The sequence below is a fragment of the Loxodonta africana genome, chromosome 8 (assembly GCF_030014295.1).
Source record: "Loxodonta africana isolate mLoxAfr1 chromosome 8, mLoxAfr1.hap2, whole genome shotgun sequence".
In the NCBI taxonomy this organism is placed as follows: Eukaryota; Metazoa; Chordata; class Mammalia; order Proboscidea; family Elephantidae; genus Loxodonta; species Loxodonta africana.
In genome coordinates, this window is record NC_087349.1 from 37,611,258 (window position 1) to 37,634,042 (window position 22,785).

Sequence of the window (22,785 nt, forward strand, 5' to 3'; positions counted from 1 at the left end):
GCTCCCTCTCAGTCCCCACAAGAGCTATTTACAAGACTTTACCATTCTTCCTACCCCTCCACTTCCTGTCTACTTAACAGAGAAAAACAGGCCATCAAACAGGAACTTCCTTAACTTCCTCAGCCCCCTCCCTGCCACCTGCAAACTTATCTGCATCCTTCCTCCTTGCTGTCTCAAAGGGTAGAGCAGGACTCACTCCTTCTCTCCAAGACTAATCTCTTGCACCTGCTTCCCTCAAGATCTTCCTCCCTCCTGACTCCCCTGGGACTCTGCTCCTCCCAGTGCCCTTTCTCTTCCTCTTGCATCTGTGACTACTTCCTCTCTTCTGACAGTATTCCCTCAGGTTACAAACATGCACAAGGTTTTTTTCTTTAAAGACTTTTTTTTTTTTTTTTTAAATATCCACTACCCTCTCTGTTCCCTTCCATCACAATCAGCCTAAATGAAAAGCCAGTCTTCACTCGCCTTCTCTACTTCCTTCCATCCCAATTCATTGTTCTCCAGGCTGCTTCTGTCTTCACCACTGAAGAGAAGTTTCACCCCTTAAGATCACTAGTGCCCACCCAGCAACTAAAGCCACTGGACACTTTACAAATCTTTCTTTACCTGACTTTCTTGTAACGTGTAACACTGTTGATGATTCTCCTTGTTAATCTTGTATTCCTTGGCTTGTCTAACGTTATTCTCCTGAGTTTCTTTCCTTACTTCTCCTGAAGATGCTTCTCTCTTTATCTACACCTTAAATGTCGATGCTGCCATGAATTTAATCCTTGGTCACCATCTCATGTCTCATGCTCTTCAGAGCCATCTCACCTACTCCCATGGGTTAAATGACCATACTTCTGTACTGATGACTGCCAGATAGGTATTTCTTATCCAGAACGCTTAGCTGCCTACTGAACATCTTCATTTGGCTTTCCCATAGGCACCTCAAACTCAGCATGTCCAGAGTTGAGCTTTTTATGGAATCTACCCCTGCCTAAACATAAACCTGGAAGTTTTTCTTATCTTTTCACATTCACCTAATCATATCTAACCAGTTGCATGCATGACTAGTCAATTCTACCTCCTTTCTAATACATTAATCCAGGGAATTTGAACCAGAGATGAGTATTAGAATCATCTGGGTTTTTTTTCTTAAGAGGTCTAGGTAGTCCCAAAGCTTTTTTGTATTGAAATCTACCATCCACTAGCCATACTAAACTACATATGTCTGAATATACATGTACTTTTTTAAACAGTTACTTTTTAAGATAATTTTAGACTTTACAGAGGAGTTGCAAAAATAGTACAGAAAATTCCCGTATACCCTTCACCCAACTTCTTCTTATGTTAACATCTTACATAATCATAACACATTTATACAAACTAAGAAATTAACCCTGGTACAATACCATTAACACAAAACTTATCTGGACTCCACAGGTTTTTCTACGAATGTCCTTTTTCTGTCACAGGATCCAATCCAGGACCCCACATTGCATTTCCTTGTCATGTCTCCAGAGTCTCATGCATATTCTTTTATTTCCTCGGTACCTTCGCATATGTTTTTTCTTCCACCTAGTATGCCTTTCCCTCTCTTGCCTGCTTAGCGACCTACTTATTCCTGAAGACAGCTCAGTTCCCTTCCCTGGCAGAGCTGGTGTCCAATGGTCTTTATCACAGCTTTGTAATCAGTATTAGTATTAGCAGATGAGTCCAGAGGTTGGACATGTAACTCTTTCAAGGATAGGGACTGTGTTCATTTTCTCTTTATGTTCTTAATAATGCAAACACTGGCAGATAGTAGGAACTTAAATGTTTAATAATGACATTAATGAACTGTGTAACACATATGACTAGTCATGTTGAAAAGGTCCCTAAAAGAAGATATTTTGCCACCACAGCTATTTAAATTGGGTCTTGGCTAACTGATGAGATGTAGCTCCCACTGGATTGTCTAACTTACTGTATCGTGTTTAGTTTCATTCTCTACTGCCTGAAAATTACGCACATCTTAATTTTTGAGTATGCCATGAATGTTTATGCCAGATTATTTTCTTAATTAAATGGTAGATGTGGATCTCTCAATCCAATATCTTGCATTATTGCAAGGATCACATGTTTGGAAATGGTTCATGGCTGACCATTGCAGTTAGATGACTTTCATACTAAGACAGTGGCAAAAAAGCAGTCTGGGCATAATGCGCCATCCATTGGTGTACCAACTGATTTTAATCCTGGGGAAAAAAGAAACTGTGAGCCAAGCTATGTGAGCTCAGAGAAGATTGAGACACTGTTGCTACTTCAAAGTCTGGGTTTCACTTCTTCTCTAACAATCGGAAGAATACATCCTCCTGACATTCAATTTCAATCTTGAGTGTAGTAAAGCAGAGAGGTGGTTCCTTATATCCCTTGTCTCTGATTTGTGATAAACTAACTTCATGCCATTTTAAGATTTCTTACACAGATCCCAACCTATCCAAGCAAACACAGAGAATTACCCTTCACTTTAGTAATGACAGGGGCATGGTGGCACAGTGGTTAAGCACTTGGCTGCTAACAGAAAAGTCGGCAGTTCAAACCCACCAGCTGCTCTGCAGGAGGAAGATGTGGCAGTCTGCTCCCATGAAGATTACAGCCTTGGAAACCCTAAGAGGCAGCTCTACTCTGTACTGTATGGCCTCTATGAGTCAGAGTTAACTGAATGGCAATGAGTTTGTTTTTGTTTTTTTTTTTTAGGACAGTAACCCACCACCCATCTGTCACTTTGTTGTACTATGGCGGCTTGCGTGTTGCAATGATGCTGAAGCTATGCCACCAGTATTTCAAATAGCAGCAGGGTCACCCTTGGTAGACAGGTTTTAGTGGAGCTTCTAGACTAAGAAAGCCAAGGAAGAAAGGCCTGGAAATCTACTTCCAAAAATTAGCCAATAAAAGCCCTATGGATCTGTCTTAGGCTGGGTTCTCTGGAGAAGCAAAACCAGTAAAGCGTATAAATATCTATATAGAAAGATTTCTATCAAGGAAATGGCTCATGTGGTTGTAGCGGCTGGAATGTCCCAAGTACATGGGTCAGGCTGGAGATTTCTCCTGACTCACATTGCCACAGGGGCTGGCAAGCCCAAGATCGGCAGATTAGACAGCAGAGCCCTTGCTCACAGGCTGTGAAGACCAACAAATCCTAATATCAGCAGGCAAGACGGCAGGTAAGCTGCTAGCTCAAGTCCCAAGAACTGGAGATCAGATGAACAGGAGCCAGCGGCAGGACCCAGAGCAAGCAAAAGCTCTCAAGCCTTGCCAGAGGATCCACCTATTTTGGATACAGTCCACATCCCCAAGGAAACTCCCTTTCAAGTGATTGGCTACTCACAGCAGGTCCTATCATGGAGGTGATCACATCATATCAAATCTCATCGTGGAGGTGATCATATCATCGTATAACTGCCAAACTACATCGTAACTGCCAAACCACTGAGAATCATGATGCAGCCAAGTTAACACACAACCTAACAGTCACAGGATCCAGCAGAATTTTGCTCAATATAGTGATGGAATATGAGGTCCCTAGATTGGAAGGCACTCAAAATATACAATGGCTGTAACAATGGACTCAGGTATACCAACAATTGTGAAAATGGACCAGGCAACTTTCATTCTGTTGTACATGAGGTCACCATGAGTTGGAGTCCATCAGTGACAACCAACAACAACAAGATGGCAATGATGTGGTTTTGTTCCCATAATCTAGTAGTAGCCTAAGAAAGCTGTGGTCATGTTCCCTTGTTTATCCTAGAAAGAATGGCTCCATTAACTCTTTCCTCATCTGTGTACCGAGAGCATTTTGTACATACCGTATTTCTACACAAATAATGAGCACCTTCTGCGTTTGTTTGCCAGCTGCTCCCTCCTCCTGAGAGGTATTTTTTTATGGCAACATGTGAGAAGAGGATTGGTGTGGCAGTGCTTGTGAGGCTGTGTTTTGGGTGGGGGCGGCAAACAAATGCATAAGGTATGTGTTATTATATAAAATACAGTACGTGTAACATTTTACACCAGTAACACATCACGTGTGTCTGTGTCTCCCACAAGAGAACCAGTTTATTCTCATATCCACATTGCCTTTTTCCGTGCCTGGACTGGGTCTAATGAAGAAGAAAAACCTTCATTATGCCAAAACCATATCATTGTTTTCAAGTGTTCTCCAGAGTGCAAATGATCCATATTTTTTATCGAGTCAGTTTAGGGGTGTAATTGGATTTCACTGTGGTGACAAAACCACGTATCAACTGTGTGCAAAGGAAGAAAGTCATGGCTGCAGTTTTTTGCTGTTCAGCATGTGGAGCTCACCTTCACAGGCACTCAAACACCCAACCAAACTCTGCTGTACTTGATATTTCCAACTAAAGCACAGGTAGTGCCGAACCACACCTTTCCAGCTTCATTTCTGCAGCTTCTTAGACTCTCAGCAACTCACTTGGTGCCAGAGGGAGATTGTCCATTCCCATTTGTTTTCCTCGGCCTGTTGTCTAGTTGAGAATCGTACTAACGGTGCACCCCCTTCTCCACCGGGCTGAAGAATGCCTGGAGGTTTGTTGCTAACTCTTCCCTACCCCTGGCTTCTGGTAGTGAACATGCATTTCCTGTTAAAAGGCCAGTTAATCTTTTTGGCTTAAATTCTTGCTGACACTTGCCCTGGAACCCCATTTCTTTTCTTCACGGCTCCTGAACCCCATTCCTTTTCTACAGATCTTTGTCATCAAATGAATGAATGAATGTTCTAGCTCCTTTGTTGAGTTCCCAAGTCCCTGGGGCAAGCTCCATCTGCTTCTGCCTGTCCATTTCCCAACCAGGTCACTTGATCCCTGCTACTACCTGCATGGTTTCAGAACATAGACTAGCTAGCTATTCCCTATTAAGGCTCATAGGCTCATTACATTTGAAATTATTTCAGCTCCATAGACTAAGCCCTCTCCCAGTAGTATCTACTGTAATCACCTTTTTTTTTTTTTGAAAAGTGAACTTGCTCTTACTTAGCCAAAACCATCATTCAGTTTTATTTATTAACCAATAAATTTAAAAATTTTTATATCAAAACTTAAAGCTTGGTTAAAACAATAGTTGAGAGAAGCAATGTTTCATAGCACTTGTGAACACAAACTTTGGTTCAGATTCTGGCTCTAACGCTTAGTAATTGGACAGATCACACAAATCTCCAGTTCACAATGTCTTACCTAGTGGGGTTGCTTCAAAGATAAGATAATACAGGTAAAGTGCTTAGCAATGCCTGACATACAATATAAGCAGTAGTTGCTTGGATTACTTTAAAAACCTCCAGTGTTTGTCTGATGTGTTAAGGATACCCAGTGCCCTCAAGTCGATTAATACTTACTAAAAACCTCAAAGAACAATTGAAGATATGCCCTGAGAGCTTCTGTGCAGTTTCTTGAGGCCACTTAAATTCTTCTGAAGTAGATGTAAACCTCCAATGCTAATTCCATACCTAGTATATCTCCTTTGACTCCTAATGGACAAAAATAAGTTTTGAGCCCCTGGTAATTATATCAAAGAGTTTATAGAGACTAAAGGGTGATTACATGTATTGCTTTACTAAACCGATGGAGAGAATTCATTCTCATTTTCTCTCTCTCTCTATCATGCATACGCACACACACACACACCAGTGTCTTAGGAAAGGTCTTGAACTAACATATGTGTTCAGGGCAATGTTTACATTAATTTTTACATTATGTGCTTAAGTGAAGTAGATAGAGTTTAACTGTAAGACTCTATCAAGGTCTTATGCCTCAGACAGACTCAGATGCTGAGGCCTTGGCTACCCAGGCTGGGAGAGAAGTGAGGGAAACTAGGATTGGTAGAGTTTATCTGGCCACAATGAGTAGCCCAGGAGAAGGCAGCCAAGTTTTCTATTCACAGTGCCCTCTAAAGACCCAACACAACCATCAAGTCTTCAATCATGGAAGTGGTCAGTCCCGTTACAATCAGTTGAGCTAGATGACCACATCAAGCAAAAATTCCCAGAGGCTGCCGGGAGTGCTCGAAAGCCAGGTAATTAGTTGGGAGCCAGGGGGACTAAGAAACACATCTCTAGGGGCAGAATTTCTAAAAACAGATGGATCACATCAGAACAGGTTCCAGCCCCTGGGGAGGAGGCCTGGAAATAGCCGGACCATGTGTCTGGGATGGGTTTGGCATGAGACAGTAGTCACAGTGGAAATTTGCGGTTGGCATACGGAGACTGCGCTAGGGATGGGGGATCAGAGCATGCACAACCCCATAGATCACATCCAGGAAGGCAATAGTGTGAATTTAGGGTGTTTAGATCCATACTATGACTTGCTATGTCCCAGGCCTTGATAGCAGGAACAAGGCTTAATGGGGAGAGCGGATAGAAGCAGTCCAGAATTTCAGAATATTCTTTTGCCTAAACATCATTTCTGAAGAAAGCATTTACTGAATTTTTTTTTTTTTGTAATTATTCTTTAAGCCATACGTGTGTGTTTTATTCACTCTGCTGTCTCTGTGAAATATCGCACAGCAATAAAAGCAAGCGTTTGGGGTTGTAACATTAGAAGAGAATTAGAGAGGCTGTTTATTATGTTTATGTTGGTGCTCCTCTTCCTGGGCAGGTGTGCTGGTGAGAACATCTCCTAACTTTCTCATTCCACCTCTAAACTTGTTAGAGCAGTCTTTCTTAAAGATTTACTATTAAAAAATTTTTTTTTTAATTTTGTAAATCACACAAAATACTTTAGAATACCAAAGGGATTCTGTGTTTAAAGTTCTACCTGTTCCTGGGACAATAGCCTTGAAAATATTTGAACTAATTTAAAGGAATAACTGTCATATGAGATTTAAACTTTATACTTAATCTCAGCTATGGCACCAATATCAGTTCTGTATCTGTAATAATATTTTTGAAAATATATAGTACAGTATAAAAAATATGTAATATTTTTTCAAAAAATAAAATATAATTTATAAAATAAAAATAGAAAAAAATTAAAAACCATTACAAAAGCCATATATAGATAAACCAAAAGGAAAAACACATGATGTTAATTGTCAACCCCTTAGTGTATATCCTTCCATATATTTTTCTATATGGATTTTTTTACCCAAATGGTATTATATAGTATATTTTTATTTTTAATCTACTTTTTTCAGTTAATGAATCTTTTCAATCAGTACATTTTTATCTCATTTAAAACTTAGTCTGTATACAAATTTCTGAAAATATTCTTTTCAGCAGACTTGTCTAAACCAACATCCAGTCCAGGGCTATATGTTGTATCTGGCTGTCTTTCTCTTAAATGTTGTTTAATCTAAAACAATCCCATTTTTGACAACACCGACTTGAAGAGATGAGGCCAGGCATCCTGCAAAGTCTCTGGATTTGTGTGGTTGCTTGCCCGTAGTGTTATTTAGCAAGTTGCTCTATCCCTTGTACTTCTACAAAATGGAAGTTGAATCTGTAGATAATGATAGATTCAAGTTCAGTGCATTTTCAGTGTTGATGTGTTTCCTTGTCTTGCCCAGCATTAGCGTAATGACAACCTGATCCCTCCATGTGCAGTTATATTTGTCCTCTTGCCACTAGGAATAGTAACATCTCTGTGTTACTATTGCTACTTTGGCATCCTAACCCACATTAAAAACCCACATTGGCATCCTATAAATGTCTAATTCCTCATCAACAATTCTCATGATGGTTTTAGCACTGAAGTGACAATTCTTGACTACAGAAATAATTATATTTGGAATATGAAGCTATGTTTTCTAAACCTGTAATTGCTTTTATTAGCTGGAATACATCTGTGAGAAAGAGATTTCCTCAGATACTAGGACTATTTGATTACTCTGAAATATAGTTTCCTTTTAATTGCCAGTTGTCAAAATAAGGAACTGTTTAATAGCTGCCTCAGATGGTATGTTGGATGAAATTAAGCATTTTTTTTTTCAATGTGATGGTCACTGCACATAGGATTTCTTGAGCATTTCCAATGTATCAGGCACTGTGTTAAGGGCTTTAAGTCATGTATTTCTTACGATACACAATGAGATTTTAGAGATGAGAAATGCAAACCCCAAGTGGTTAAACAATCCTGATACAGTCACTCACATGGGAGGTGGCAGAGCTGGGATTCAAACCCAAATTGGTCTGACTCTAAAAGCCATGCTTAATTACTCTTACACATTTTTTTTTTTTTTTTTTGCATTTTACTTAAAAACCAAATTTTATTTGTAATGTTGCTTGGAATGTTTCCCAGTTCATAAACACTAGAAATGGAAAAATAATTCTAATGAAGCCTCTTCCCCCTCCCTTTTGTTTTTTGATGTTTTTTAACAGTGTGAAGAAAACACAAATCTTCAAGATACTACCCGCTACCTCAAACTTCCCTATTCTAAGGGCATTCTCCTTGGGAATAATAATCAAGCCATGAAGGCCACAAAGGAGTCTTTTTGGATAACATCTTTTCTGTGTTCCACAAAACTCACACAAAATGGTAATGTATAACAACACTGTTTTATTTGAAAACCTTTGTACTTTAAGTACTGATATGAATCTTGGTAGGCATATTCAGTAAACACCAAAATTATATTTCAGAACTTCCCACTAGAAGAATTAGTGATTCTTCTGTTTGTAAGTTCCAATAGAATAGAAATAATTATGACCCAGTGATCTGTTGAATGCATATAACTTAAGAAGGACTTCAAAATTAGCCGGTATAGAAACCAAGGACACAGCCCTTCAAATTAACTATCAAAACCCAGCTGTTTAAAAAAAAAAAAACAAAGAATACCACGACCTCAGTCTCTTGTTTTATAGCTCCATAAACAGTGCTAATTGCAGGCTTTAGAATAAGGGCTGTTTTTTTGTTTAATTAGATGGATATTGCTTTTCTGTTCGGGCATTACTTTTTATGTCCGTGGTTGTTTAGCAAGTTATGATTAATAAAGCAAGCTCTTCTCCTTACAAGTTGTTATGAACACATTGTCTGTAATGAAGGAAGTAAATTAAATGTTTTTGAGTTCTTCGTGGTTGCCATATAGGGCTTCTGGCTAGCACCCTGGATGCTACATGAGTAAGTCAGATTCACTATATTGGGAAGAATCACCTCATAATAAGGTATTGTGTCTTATAAAATGTCCCTGTGCCTGAACATTGTAAATGTTACTAGTTCTTCTTTGGGTGGCCTAGAGCAACATTTGTAGCGCGCTTTTCCAAGATTGTGGCACCGAAGAATCCAAATACATATCATTATAACGTTAACCGCTTTTAAAATACCTCTCAATTTCAGTACACAATGCTACAGCATTTACATAGGACTTTGCAGAAGTTATTCTTTCATGTTTTCATTAGTTTTTATAGCTCCTCTTTCAAAAGTGCTTTTGGAGAAATATTTTTAAAAACCAACTACATAATTTCTTTTTAGTGAATTTGATTGAAAGTAGCTATTACCAAGTTAACAAGATATGTCATTATATCAGAGTTTATCAGTAATCAGTCATTAATGATCTTACTTAGATGAAATCTCCATTGACATAACTGTAAATGATTATAAAGCATTCATCAGACGTTAGGTGTTTTTTTAATGGGGCCAGTCCGCCTCCAAGAAGGTTATGAAGTGAATCAAGTCAACCTTTTATTGACTCCTTTAGCATAGAATCTTTATTCATTTTATGCTGAAGAGTTGTAGGTCTGTTACAGAGCATAGTTCGCCATTTAACTACATGCTTCTAGTAGACTGTTCCCAGAAAGATCCCATTGAGAACCTTATGGAGCACAGTTCTACTTTGACACACTGGGGTCGCCGCATGAGTCAGAATTGAATCAAGAGCAACCAGTTTTTATTAGTTTCCTGTTGTCTCTTTGAGGTGGTATTAGTTTTCTGTTCTGCAAATTGCCACAAATTTAGTGGTTTAAAACAACACAGATTTATTCACTTACAGTTCAGAGTGTAGAAGTCTAAAAAGGGCCTTCCTGGGCTAAAATCAAGGTGTTGGCAGGGCTGTATTCCTTCGGAAGGCTCCAAGGAAGGATCTGTTTTCTTGCCTTTTCCAGCTTCTAGAGACCACCTACATTCTTGGCCTCATGTCTCCTTTCTCCATCCTCAAAGCCCGCAACACATAGCATCTTCAAATCTCTCTGGCTCTCTTCCGTCTTTTAAAGACCTTTGTGATTAATTGGATCCACCTGAATAATCTAGGATACCCTCCCTATCTTAAAGTCCTTAATTTAATCATGTATGTAAAGTCTCTTTTTGCTATGTGAGGTAATATGTTCACACCCTCTAGGGATCAGGATGTGGACATCTTTGACGGGGTCATTGTTCTGGCCAGCACCCAGGTAAAGCTAACAGTAGACTCTCTGCATCACAATTTTGGCCCCGCATCCTGAAGCTGTTCTAGCTCTAGGATGTATGGTATTAAATAGGATTATTAACATGGAACAGAGTGAACCATATGCTGATGATTAGAAGTTGCTACTTTGTAAAAGCAAAGGACATTTTCAGTTAAATACGGGTAATTAAAGCATTCATAAAATCATATTAAACACCTCACTGTGTGAAAGGTGGAATCAGAATTCAGTACAATGCCTGGCACATTTTCAGAGGCTGATAAGTGCTAAATTATCATTCTGATTTTATTAACCTTGTCAATGTAAGACAGCTCAATATAAGCCAGGAAATGAGTAGCATGCTTCAGGAGACGGGAAGAGAGAAGGGAGTTAGTTGATATTTTCTGAAATTCACATGCCAGGCACATATCTCTGTGTCAAAGTAACCCAGTTCCAAATTGGAATTAAATTGCTGTATATTCATTTTACTTTACTTGGAAAATACACAAATCCCATTTCCGTAATAATTGGGCATCTAGCAAACGATGTGATCTCTAGGAACAGTTTCCTAGAGCAGAGTTGCATTTCGGGATCCCCACAGTGTTATCTGTCTGCACACTCTCTCTCTTACCCAGCATTGTTCTTGGATGCTGTTGCAAGACCAGAATAGTCTGCCAGGCATCTGTGATTCTCCAGGCAGGTAGAGCCTTTAAGCTTCTTGAAAATAGAGATCATGTCATCCACCTATTTTTTAGCTCTCGGTAAGTTAGGCACATAAGTAGATACTTAATAAATGCGTAGGTCCCCAGATGATGCAGACGGTGCGGTCGACTACTAATCTAAAGGTTGGTGGTTCAGACCCACCCAGCAGTGCTGCAGAAGAAGGGCCTGGCAATCTGCTTCCGTAAAGATTACATCCAAGAAAACCCTGTAGAGCTCAGCTCTACTCTAACACGCAGTTGCCATGAGTTGGAATCAACTCCGCAGCAACTGGTTTGTTTGGTTTAATAAATGCTTGTTGGATGAAGGATACCCTGGTGGCATAGTGGTTAAGCGCAACGGCTGCTAACCAAACGGTCCACAGTTCGAATCCACCAGGCGCTCCTTGGAAACTCTATGGGGCAGTTCTACTCTGTCCTATAGGGTCGCTATGAGTTGGAATCGACTGCACGGCACTGGATGTGTGTATGTGTGTGTGTGTGTGTGTGTGTTGAATGAAATGTATAAAATTCGTATTTTCAGTGGTAGGCTACAGCTATTCTGCAACTAACATACCTTCATATGGCTAAAACAGAGACCTAGGAGATGGCAGTTGTGACTTCACGTTGAGTACTTTGCGTACATCATTTACTATGTCCAGAAGGACTTACTGCTTTACTCCCTCATTTGCTCTACTTTGAGGAGTCGGCTTCTTGCAGCAAAGATGAACAGTCCGTCCTGATCTAATTGTCTGGAGCACTGTAATCTGATTCCCAGTTACAGGCTAGCTGGGGACACAGATTAACAACTGTGATAGTCAGATAAGTGCTACTGTGTGTGGGAGCGTATTGTTGTGTGCCATCAAGTTGATTCTGACACATACCAACCCCATGTGACAGAGTAGAACAGCTCCATCAGGTATTCTTGGTTGCAGTCTTTACAGAAGCAGATCGCCAGGTCTTTCTTCTGTGGAATTGCTGGGTGGATTCTAACTGCCATTCTTTCAGTTAGCAGTGAGTTCTTAACTGTCACATCACCGGGGACTATGAATTCAGCCTAAGGATTTCAGGAAAGGCTTCCTGGAGGAGCAACAGCTAACCTGAGAACTGAAGGATGAACAACCAAAACCAGTTGCCATGAGGTCAACTTCAACTCATGGTGACCCCATGTATGTCAGAACAGAACCGTGCTTTAACTGTGCTCATGACAGTTCCATTCCTGGTTCCCCCTGCTGCTCTGGATGCCACTTGTGGCCAGCAGAGCCACCTCCTTCCTTTCCATATGCCACACCCTCACATCAGGCAGCGCCCCGACCACCTCTTCAATTGCTCACTCTAAAGAGAAGGAAAGAGCAAGGAGGAGGAGTGAGCACTGGCGTGGAGGCGGCGTGAACGGCAGGGAAAATGCATTGGGGAATTACACAAGAGAAGATGCCAGGGAAGGGAGGCCGCCTGAAGCTCAATGCAGGAAGCAGAAGTAGGTGGGAGGGAGGAAGCAAAGAGACCTGGAGAATAATAGAGTTCCGCCTCTGCCGCCACGGGTCTCTCTCTATAGAAATATCTACTATTCTAAATATAACCATTTTAAAGAAGGGTTTCCGTCAAATCCCCAGGATGTCTGAGTTAGATATGAATATTAAACTTTTTTTTTTTTCTGGTTTTTGTTGTTGTTATGAAAACCTCCTAAATCTCTGTTTTGACTTTTTAAAAATTTCCTTCATTTTTTAAATTCTAAATTACCATCCTCCTCCCCTTATCCCTGTTTGTTGGGGATAACCATTCCTATTTAGCACTAAATTTCTTATTAGTGAGTGCGCTGTGATGTTTTTCTCTTGACTGAGGCTGTGGTTGGGGATTGCTTCTTTTTCCTCTTGAGATTCCTATGCTCTTTCTTGTTTCTACTCACTATATTTTCTTTTTCGTCGTAACTACTTACTTCCTTGATTTCTTTTCTCCCCCGCACCCTCCCCCGGTTGATCTTTCTGTCTCTCAGCAAGCCCCCTTCAAATCTCCCTTGGTTCTCTCTAGACCGCTCTAGTCACTGAACCCCACTGAGCCTTGGGAAGACCAGCCCTGCTGGGTCCCACCTCCTGTGTCTCCTCTGCACGCATAAGTCTGGTCAGCTCTTACTGCCTTCAATAACCTTCAGCTGCCACGGGCACCGTCGTCAGGAGCCTTCCCACCTCTTTTCCAGGAAAGATGAGGGGACCATATATTCCCTTAACAGATGATGAAGTTCTCAGAGGTCCTTGCAGGACTCGGGACCCACACATTGGCAGTTTAGGAAGGGGAGGAAATTGGAGAGCTGGGCCCTGAGCTCGCCTAGAATCTGGGATGGAAGACAAGCCCGTGGAGTCCAGGAACCGGCATCTTCAGATCAGAGGACTCACTAGATGATTCTGGCAGTTCACTCAGCCTGTCGTCATTGTATAGGGACCTTCTACAGGGTTTTGGTTGGGTGGTCAAGAAGACCTTCATTAGTGGGTGAAATTGGTTGCTGTGGGTGTAGGTACTATGTGCTGGGGGTACAAACATGAATGAAGCAGGGTCCCAGCCTTCAAGAGACTTCTGTTCTCTGGGGAGGAGGCAGAAAATAATTCAACACGTATTTGTCAACTTCCTGCTATATGTCTGCTGTTTTTCTAGTGCTGGAGATATCCTAAGGGCAAGTTCAACATTTTTTTTTTTTTTCATTTTGGAGTTTACAGGCTAGTTAGGGACATAGATAAACTGTGACGGTGAGGTAAGTACTCCTGCGTGTGGGGGTGTATTGTTGTATGCCATCAAATTGATTCTGACACACAGTAACCCCATGTGACAGAGTAGCACTGTCCCATAGGGTTTTCTTAGCTTCGCTCTTTATGGAAGCAAATTGTCAGATCTTTCTTCCGCGGAGCTGCTGGGTAGGTTCTAGCTGCCAGCCTTTCAGTTAGCAGCTGAGCACTTCACTGTCACGCCACCGGGGACTATGAGTTCCCCTTACGGATTTCAGGAAAGGCTTCCTGGAGGAGCAACAGCTAACCTGAGAACTGAAGGATGAGTAACCAAAACCAGTTGCCATCAAGTCAGTTTCCACTCATGGTGACTGTATGTGTGTCAGTGTAGAACTGTGCTCCATAAGGTTTTCAGTGGCTGATTTTTTTGGAAGTAGATAATCAGGTCTTTCTTCTGAAGACCCTCTGTACCTGCAATATTTTGATTAACAGCTGAGTGAGTTAACAGTTTTACACCACCTGGGAACTCTAAGGATGAGTAAAAAAAGAGTAAGAGTTAGTAAATCAACAGCATAAAGAGGGAGGAAGTAAATTCCAATGCACTGTAATAAATGCTGTCCGAGAGGGCTATTCATATTTTGTAGGTTCCCGCAGCTGGAATGACAAGGTGGGGTGGATGACACGTTTGAGAATTCAACTTTTACTAATAGAACGCTTCATGCAAGGGACCATTTTCTGTTAAGGAAACTAATGTTCTTTTTCTATTTGGAAAGGTGATATGCTTGATCTTTTGAAATGGAGAACCCACCCAGACAAAATCACAGGCTGTCTCTCTAAGTTAAAAGAAATCGATGGCTCAGAGATAGTAAAGGTATACGCTATTTCATTACTCCTTTCTTGGAAATTCATAGAAGAAAGATTTTTTGGAGGGGAAGAACAGATATTTTCTTTATTCATTTACTTCTTCTTTATTGTAACAGTTCCTACAAGATACACTGGATACCTTATTTGGAATTTTAGATGAAAATTCCCAAAAATATGGGTCTAAAGTGTTTGATTCTTTGGTGAGTTTAAATTTGCTTTAATGACATTTTAAACAATTTTGTCTCTTCATCATGACTTTCGTAAGGATGTTTCAGAAATAACCACTTAATAGTGTCACAGTTCATTTAAAAACAACAAGAAGAAAACCTTGATTTGCATCAGTTTTATAGAATTTGATTTTCTTTTTAGGTTCACATAATAAATTTGCTGCAGGATAGCAAATTTCATCATTTTAAACCTGTAATGGACACTTACATTGAGAGTCATTTTGCTGGGGCCCTTGCATACAGGTAAGGCCCTTTATCTTGTAATTGGTTTAGAAGCAGCTCCTTTTGAGCTTTTCTAAGCAGAACCGGTTATATAAGAAAATGTTAAAGGGAGTGTAGGAAGAAATGAAGCACAACAACTGAAGTGCCTCTTGAGGCGGTGTCTTCCCCCTCAGCTACTCTTTTTTAATGGCTAGAACTTATTTTGATTAAGAGAAGAAAAAAAAAAAAAAAAATGAACATCTCAAATTCTGTTCCCGAGACCTAAAACATAAAGTATTTTCTTCTTGTCTCTACTTCACGTGATAGTTTTTAGTCTCAAATGTCTGTTATTCCACTTTGGGTCTCAAGAGCCCCATCTAATCCATACTCTTTGATGATTATTGATGTTTTAAAGAAAGAAATAGCAAGGGAAAACAGCATTTGCCGCCATTCCATTTTAAATTCACTCATTCATCAGAATACTTACTGAGTACCTACTGTGTGCCAGGTGCTACTATGAAGACCTGGCCCCTGACCACGAGCAGCTCAGTCATTAGAATCGGCCCTGTGAAAGTTGTTGTTAGTTGTCCTGGAGTTGATTCCAACATGGCAGCCACACGTGTACAGAGTAGAACTGCTCCATAGGGTTTTTAAGGCTATGACCTTTCGGAAGCAGGCTGTCTTCCAAGGTGCCTCTGAGTAGGTTTGGACTGCCAGCTTTTTGGTTACCAACTGCCGTGTTAACTACTCCTCTCGTCCCCCCAGGGCAGATTATGCGTGTGAGGCTAAAAGTCAATGAGTGAATAAAATCATGTGCTATTTGCTGCTTCCCTGCACCCTAGTTGATAATTGCCAGAAGGCAACACCACCTCTCTTTCTGTCCTGTTCATAACATCCTCCCCATCTTTTGGCCCTGCTTTAATACAGCCTTGAAATGTATGCTGGGATTGTGCCTACCTGTTCCAACACTGTCATTGCTGTCCTGCCCACATTTTTACCTTTTGCCTTAAACACCTGTGGGGCATGTATATGCACAGTTGTCTATTCCCAGAGGTGAATTAAAAGAACATAGAACCAGGTTTTTGCCCTTTTTTCCCCATAGATGTTATGTGTACAGGATAATAGATTGTCAAGCATTTGATCCTGTTAACTTGGGTATTGCTGATCATTCATGTTAAGATTTGTCTCCAAAACTTAAGTGAATGAAGCTATCTGCGCAAGACTTGACCCTCCATCAACATGATTTTATACCAGGTGTGAATCATAACAGCAGGAATTGCTTCGAAATGTCAGCATAGCTCTGCCACTCAGCCTAACAGTTTGGGCCTGGCATGAGGGGGTCATGGGAAAAAGATGTGGCAGTTTGCCTCCATAAAGATTACAGCCTTGGAAATCTATGGGGACAGTTCTACTCTGTCCTATAGGATCGTTATGAGTCAGAAGCAACTGAACGGCAATGAGTTTTGGGTTGAGGGGGTCAGGAGCCCTGGTGGTGCAGAGGTTAAAGCACTCGGCTGCTAACCAAAAGATTGGCGGTTCAAACTCACCATTGGTTCCGTGTGAGAAAAGACCTGACAATCTGTGCTTGTAAAGATTCAAAAAACCCATTGCCATTGAGTCGATTCCACCTCATAGCCACCCTATGGGACAAAGTAGAACTGCCCCATAGGGTTTCCAAGGAGTGGCTGGTGGATTTGAACTGCTGATCTTTTGGTTAGCAGTCAAGCTCTTAACCACCATGCCCCCAAGCCTGGGAAACCCTATGGGGCAGTTCTGCTGTGTCCTATAGGGTAGCTGTGAGTTGGAATGGACTCGCCAACAAACAACAACGAATGAGGGGGTCATTGCATCTGGCTGGAATTGTCCTTGGAAGCTGGAGAACAAGAGTGTAATTTCTATGAGTTTAGTTTGGCCAGGAAAGTAGGATAATCAGTCCTAAGAAGACAAATAAGTCCTGTGGAATCTTCTCTGGCTGTGGGCGGTCAGAAACTCGCTGACATCTTAGCTTTAAAATAGCACTCCCACAGTGTCTCCCAACTGGCACACTATGGAGTCTTTCCTAACTGAGGGAAAAGAGCATTTTCAAGAATTGCTGTGTGAACTGTATGTTTCCTAGAAGCCAAGGACTGACCAAGGTTAGAGACTACAACACTTCAATCTTGAGAGCTGGGTTTTCTTTTGTTTTTAATTCAGTTTTTATTTCTTTAATTTTTTTTTTTTAACGCTTGGTTTGTCTAGAAAATGCCCTACTTAAGGTGTACTTTGACAGTTAAGCCGTGTTTTCCCACAGGTCAGAGAATTCATTTGAATAAATTCATGGATTTTTATGAGTTGGGGTAAGGGGATGTTGCCTTCATCCCTCCCCACATCCCTTTTTGCTTCTGGCTGAGTGATATTTCATCTACGCGTTACAAGGTCACTGGGGAAGAGATCCTAACGTAGCTGTTGTCCAAGGTTTGGCCTTGGCAGTCACACTTCCAGACACTTCCTTGGCCAGACTCTTTTTCTCTGATATTTGTGTTTGGAAGCATTGCCAGAAACAGCAGGACCAATGATTGAGGGGAATCTCAATGGGAGGAAGTGTTGTTTCTCTCTTAAGCTTCAAAAGGAGACTGTGATGTTGTAATGCAGACTTAGTAAAATTATTATATAGCAGTTTGACAGGTGTGAACTTCAAGATATAATAAAGCCTTTATCTGCAGCATTTTTAAAACATGAAAACTGATGGGGGAAAGATGGCATTTAATTGAGAATTAGACCAATTCTACAGAATTCTGCACATTTCCCCCTGTATTTTAGAGACCTCATAAAAGTGCTCAAGTGGTACGTGGACAGGATAACAGAAGCGGAGAGGCAAGAGCATATCCAGGAGGTGCTGAAGGTAATAACATCCTGTTGAGATAACATGATCAAACAAAGCTTTTCCATGGTGATGCTTAAGCTAATTGGTTTCCTCTACACAGATGGTAATTGGTGATGATATATTACTGACATTCTGATTCAAGGACCTGAGTAAGTTTATGGCTGTCCTGAGCTGATGGAATTGGAAAGGGACTTTGCCATGCTCGTCCACTGGAACCTCTTGACTCCAGAACACTTGAAGTGATGTCTAGGGTTGGCAGAGGGGAAGGTTTATGAGATGACAAATGGGCAGTTAAGCTTAGAAGTCCCTGGCTCTTGGCTTCTACCACAAAGACCATTTGAGAATCATTTTGCTTAAATTTAAAGAGAGAATAGCGTGGCTTAGCAGTAATCGAAATGTAGAAACTTGTGGCCTTACTGGGCCTCATGGTTTAATGCTGCCCTACCTCTGGGCCCTAGTTGGCCCAGTTATAAATGGAGATGTTATTGCCTTATTTGTAAATATGTTCAAAAGGAATATAATTTCTTTCCTAAACTGTCCAGTAACAGCCATGATAATCTTCTGAGTCCTGTTATTGAGTAACATTTTCCAGTAACAACCGTGGTTGTCTTCTGACTCCTGTTGTTGAGTAACATTGCCCAGTAACAGCTGTGGTAGGCTTCTGATTCCTGTTGTTGGGTAACATTCTACTGGATAGCATTTGATAAAGTTAAATAATATCTTAGTTTTGTAAAACAAGTATTTGGTTAATTATAAATTTATCATGTTGGTCCGACTGAAAGTAAAAGGCTAGGTGGAACAAATACCTACCAACAAAGCAGAATCATTTTTGAAAAACAGTTACCCATCTCTTTATTGACTAAATTAAAAAAGCATCTAGGGATCAAAAATATTAAGTGTTCAAAACTCTCAAGAATTATATAGAATTCTTAAAGTACCTATACTTTTTTTCCCATTAGGTATTAGAGAAACATTGCTTTTCTCTCCACAAGTGAAAAATGTTCAAAAATCTCATACGGCCCCAGTGTTTAAATCAGTAATTTTAAAGTCTGATGCTATACCCTGATTTTTATTCTCTGTCATTGTTAAAGGTATATTCTTGGTCTCCTTTGAAGCTAACTTTTTAAAAATTTTGCTTTAAGGCTCAAGAATATATTTTTAAGTATATCGTTCAATCTCGAAGACTCTTTTCCCTTGCCACTGGTGGACAAAATGAAGAGGAATTTCGCTGTTGCATTCAGGAGCTCCTTATGTCGGTCCGTTTCTTTCTTTCACGAGAGAGCAAAGGGTCTGGAGCATTATCTCAATCACAGGTAATTGTTTTTTCATCTCTGATGAACAGAAGAAAAATTGGGGTGCAGTTTATTTACTTTTACATAGCAGCGTAATTGAATGTTTTCTGCATGAGAAACCCATAGCCCCAGTTTATATTTCTAGCCTAACCGACATTGAATAGACTTTCAAAACTCCACCAGCTTCTGAGTCCCAGCAGAGCAGGAGCAGGTTACCTTTCCTCATACTGCTCTCTGTCTGAATGGAGAGGATATTGGTTTTGTATCAGCCTTGCTTCCGGTTGCCAACACGCATACTGATGATTGGACAAGCTGTCACCATCAGCCCTGGGAAGGAATTTCACTAGAGCCAGGCTACTGTGGTTGTTTTCCCCAAGCCTCACACTGCATTTTAATCTGTCAGCCTCAGACTCATTAGACTGGACTTGGCTAAACTGCATATTGTTTTGTTTTATTCAACTTGACCCTAATCTTCCTGGGACTGATTTTATATGACCAGTGCTGAGCAGCTGCTGCCAAATTCTATTACCAGGAGGGGCCCCACGCGTTTTGTTTAAGGACCGGATCCATCCACTTTCCAAAGAGCATGGCCTTGAACATATTCTGAGATTCTGAATATCTTTCTCTACACTTTCTTAATTCTTTTCATATGTTTTTAATTCTAATAACTTGGTTAAAAACCTGTCAGAAAGAGAAGTGGCCTCTTGGCTACCATCCCCTGAAGACATGTCATCTTTGAGAAATAGAACATTAAATGGGAGATTGGAAGACAAAACTAGATATCTAAGAGTATTACAGGCAGTTCCCAGGTTATAAACAAGGTCCGTTCCTAAGTCTGTCTTCAAGTCGAATTTGTAGGTAAGTCAGAACAGGTACCTATGGTTCTTATTTTGTGTCAGTTAGTCATATGTTTGTCATAGTATACAGTATATACTTTACCTTTCTATGCATATAAAACACTCCAGAAACACTTAATGAGCATCACAAAGTAGTGTGTGTGTTTGTTATTACAAACCATTGTATTTAACTGAAATTTTTAATACAATAAACTTAATGGCAGTCCATTTTAAGTATATGTTGTCCATAAGTTGGATGTTCTTAGCCTGGGGATTTACTGTATTTACAATCTGGTGCCTTATGACATTTGGAAGGAGTTATGTATAATGACAAAATACCAGAAATGTACCAACCCCACGCATAATAGCGCTGTACTCTTTCTGACTCTTTAGGGACTATTCTGTAGCAATTTTTGTTACTCTCCTCTTTGCAGAAGTGGACTGAGCTTCCATCTGTGCAGGAGTGTAATTCAGGCTCTTTCCAATTTTGTTTTGGCCCCTACAGTCAGCAACACAATCCTTGTGCTTTAGGAACTTGCCAGAAACCTCAATGTCAAATTGCCCACTAACCAAACCGTGCTTACAGCAGTTGATATTTAAAAAGCTAACCAGAATCCTCGGAAATTTACTACTTCTGTGAAAGTTATTTAAACTTTGAGTTTTCATTTTGAGATTTTTCTCTTTAACCTTTGTTCATCACAGGGACAAAACTTGCCTTCTGGAGTGCTAATTCACACCAAAAGATACTCCTTTACTCTTGGGTCCTTAAGACATAATTTCTCAGACCCACAGAGGTCTGTGTATCACAGGGATTTGTTATGGATTGAATTGTGTCCCCAGAAAGTTATGTGAAGTCCTAACCCCCAATACCTGTGAATGTGACCTTGTTTGGAAATAGGGTCTTCGAAAATGTTATCAGTTAAGTAAACCCACTAGGGTAGGTCCTAACTCAATCTTCCCCTATTTGTCTTGGCTACCAAACCCACTGTCATCGAATCAGTTCTGATACATAGCAACCCTATAGGGTTTCCAAGGCTGTAAATCTTTATGGAAGTAGACTGCCACATCTTTCTCCCCTGGAGTGGCTGGTAGAGTTAAACCGCCAACCTTTTGGTGAGCAACCAACTGCTTTAACCACTGCACCGCCAGGACTCCATCTTGGCTACCAGTAAGGTCAAAACTAAATTTTAGTTTGATTTTTATTTTCAGTAAAAAGCGTTAGCTTAGATTCCCTGGTACAACTGTCTTTCTGCCCTCATCACAAGGTCCTTGTCCCTTTATCCTTTATTAACAGTCCTATTATATATGTATCATACATTGCAGGCACGTTGAAAAACTTTTTTTGAATATATAAAAAAAGAGTTAATGGGGGTTTTCACTAATTAGATAGTAGATGAGAATTATTTTAGGTGAAGGGAAAGACAGCACACAGTACAGGTGAGGTCAGCACAACTGGACTAAACTAAAAGCAAAGAAGTTTCCTGAATAAACTGAATGCTTTTGAAGGCCAGTGTAGCAGAGGTGGGGGTTTGGGGACCATGGTTTCAGGGGACATCTAAGTTAATTGGCATAATAAAATCTATTAAGAAAACATTCTTCATCCCACTTTGGAGAGTGGCTTCTGGGGCCTTAAATGCTAGCAAGTGGCCATTTAAGAGGCATCAATGACCCACCTGGAGCAAAGGAGAATGAAGAACACCAAAGACACAAGGTAATTATGAGCCCAAGAGACAGAAAGAGCCACATAAACCAGAGACTACATCAGCCTGAGACCAGAAGAAATAAATGGTGCCCAGCTACAACCGATGACTGCCCTGACAGGGAACACAACAGAGGACCTCTGAGGGAGCGGGAGAGCAGTGGGATGAGGGCCCCAAATTCTCTTAAAGAGACCAGCCTTAATGGTCTGACTGAGACTAGAGGGACCCTGGAGGTCATGGTCCCCAAACCTTCTGTTAGCCCAAGGCAGGAACCATTCCCAAAGCTAATTCTTTAGACATAGATTGGACTGGACTATGGGGTAGAAAATGATGCTGGTGAAGAATGAGCTTCTTGGATCAAGTAGGCACATGAGACTATGTTGGCATCTCCTGTCTGGAGGGGAGTTGAGAGGGCAGAGAGGATCAGAAGCTGGCTGAATGGACACGAAAATAGAGAGTGGAGGGAAGAAGCGTGCTGTCTTATTAGGGGGAGAGTAATTAGGAGTGTATAGCAAGGTGTGTACAAATTCTTGTATGAGAGACTGGCTTGATTTGTAAGCTTTCACTTAGAGCACAATTAAAATTAGAAAAAAAAATGGATAAATTAAGGGATTCCTGGGGGAAATCAACTTAACTATTGGCTATATTGAATCAGAAAGCTGGGCTCATTTTTTTATTTTTTTAAACTTTTATCTGTATGACTCAGCTCTTTGCAGAGTGAAATAAAGGTTATATAAATATAGTATTTAATGGGGAATACCAAGTTATTAATTTTAAACACATTCACGTGAATCTGTAATTTTAAGAGTCGGGCAGAGCTGTTGACTATAGTATCCTAAGCATTTTGATGACTCTGACATCAAAAACAGGTCTTGGCTTTTCTGTATATTTTTGATGATGCTGCATAGGTGAATACCAAAATCTATGAATTTGAATTTGATTCCACATTTGATTCATCAGCACATGTAGATTGGACCTGCTTTCCACTTGTGCCAGATATCATTGGTAACTCAGCTAGCAGTTGAATCCCATCCAGCATATTAGAAAC

General features: G+C 40.5%; 1 protein-coding gene across 5 annotated transcripts in view; it reads left to right on the top strand.

Annotated features, from left to right (window-relative positions):
* Window positions 1-22,785, top strand: part of DOCK4 (dedicator of cytokinesis 4) — a 488,016-nt gene that overhangs the window by 334,993 nt on the left and 130,238 nt on the right. For all 5 annotated transcript variants that reach the window (XM_064289799.1, XM_064289800.1, XM_064289801.1 and 2 more), the window contains 6 exons: window positions 8,351-8,507; window positions 14,528-14,625; window positions 14,735-14,818; window positions 14,988-15,088; window positions 17,846-17,927; window positions 19,052-19,222. In XM_064289799.1, coding sequence (XP_064145869.1) covers window positions 8,351-8,507; window positions 14,528-14,625; window positions 14,735-14,818; window positions 14,988-15,088; window positions 17,846-17,927; window positions 19,052-19,222 — 693 coding nt within the window. The remainder of the gene's footprint in view (window positions 1-8,350; window positions 8,508-14,527; window positions 14,626-14,734; window positions 14,819-14,987; window positions 15,089-17,845; window positions 17,928-19,051; window positions 19,223-22,785) is intronic.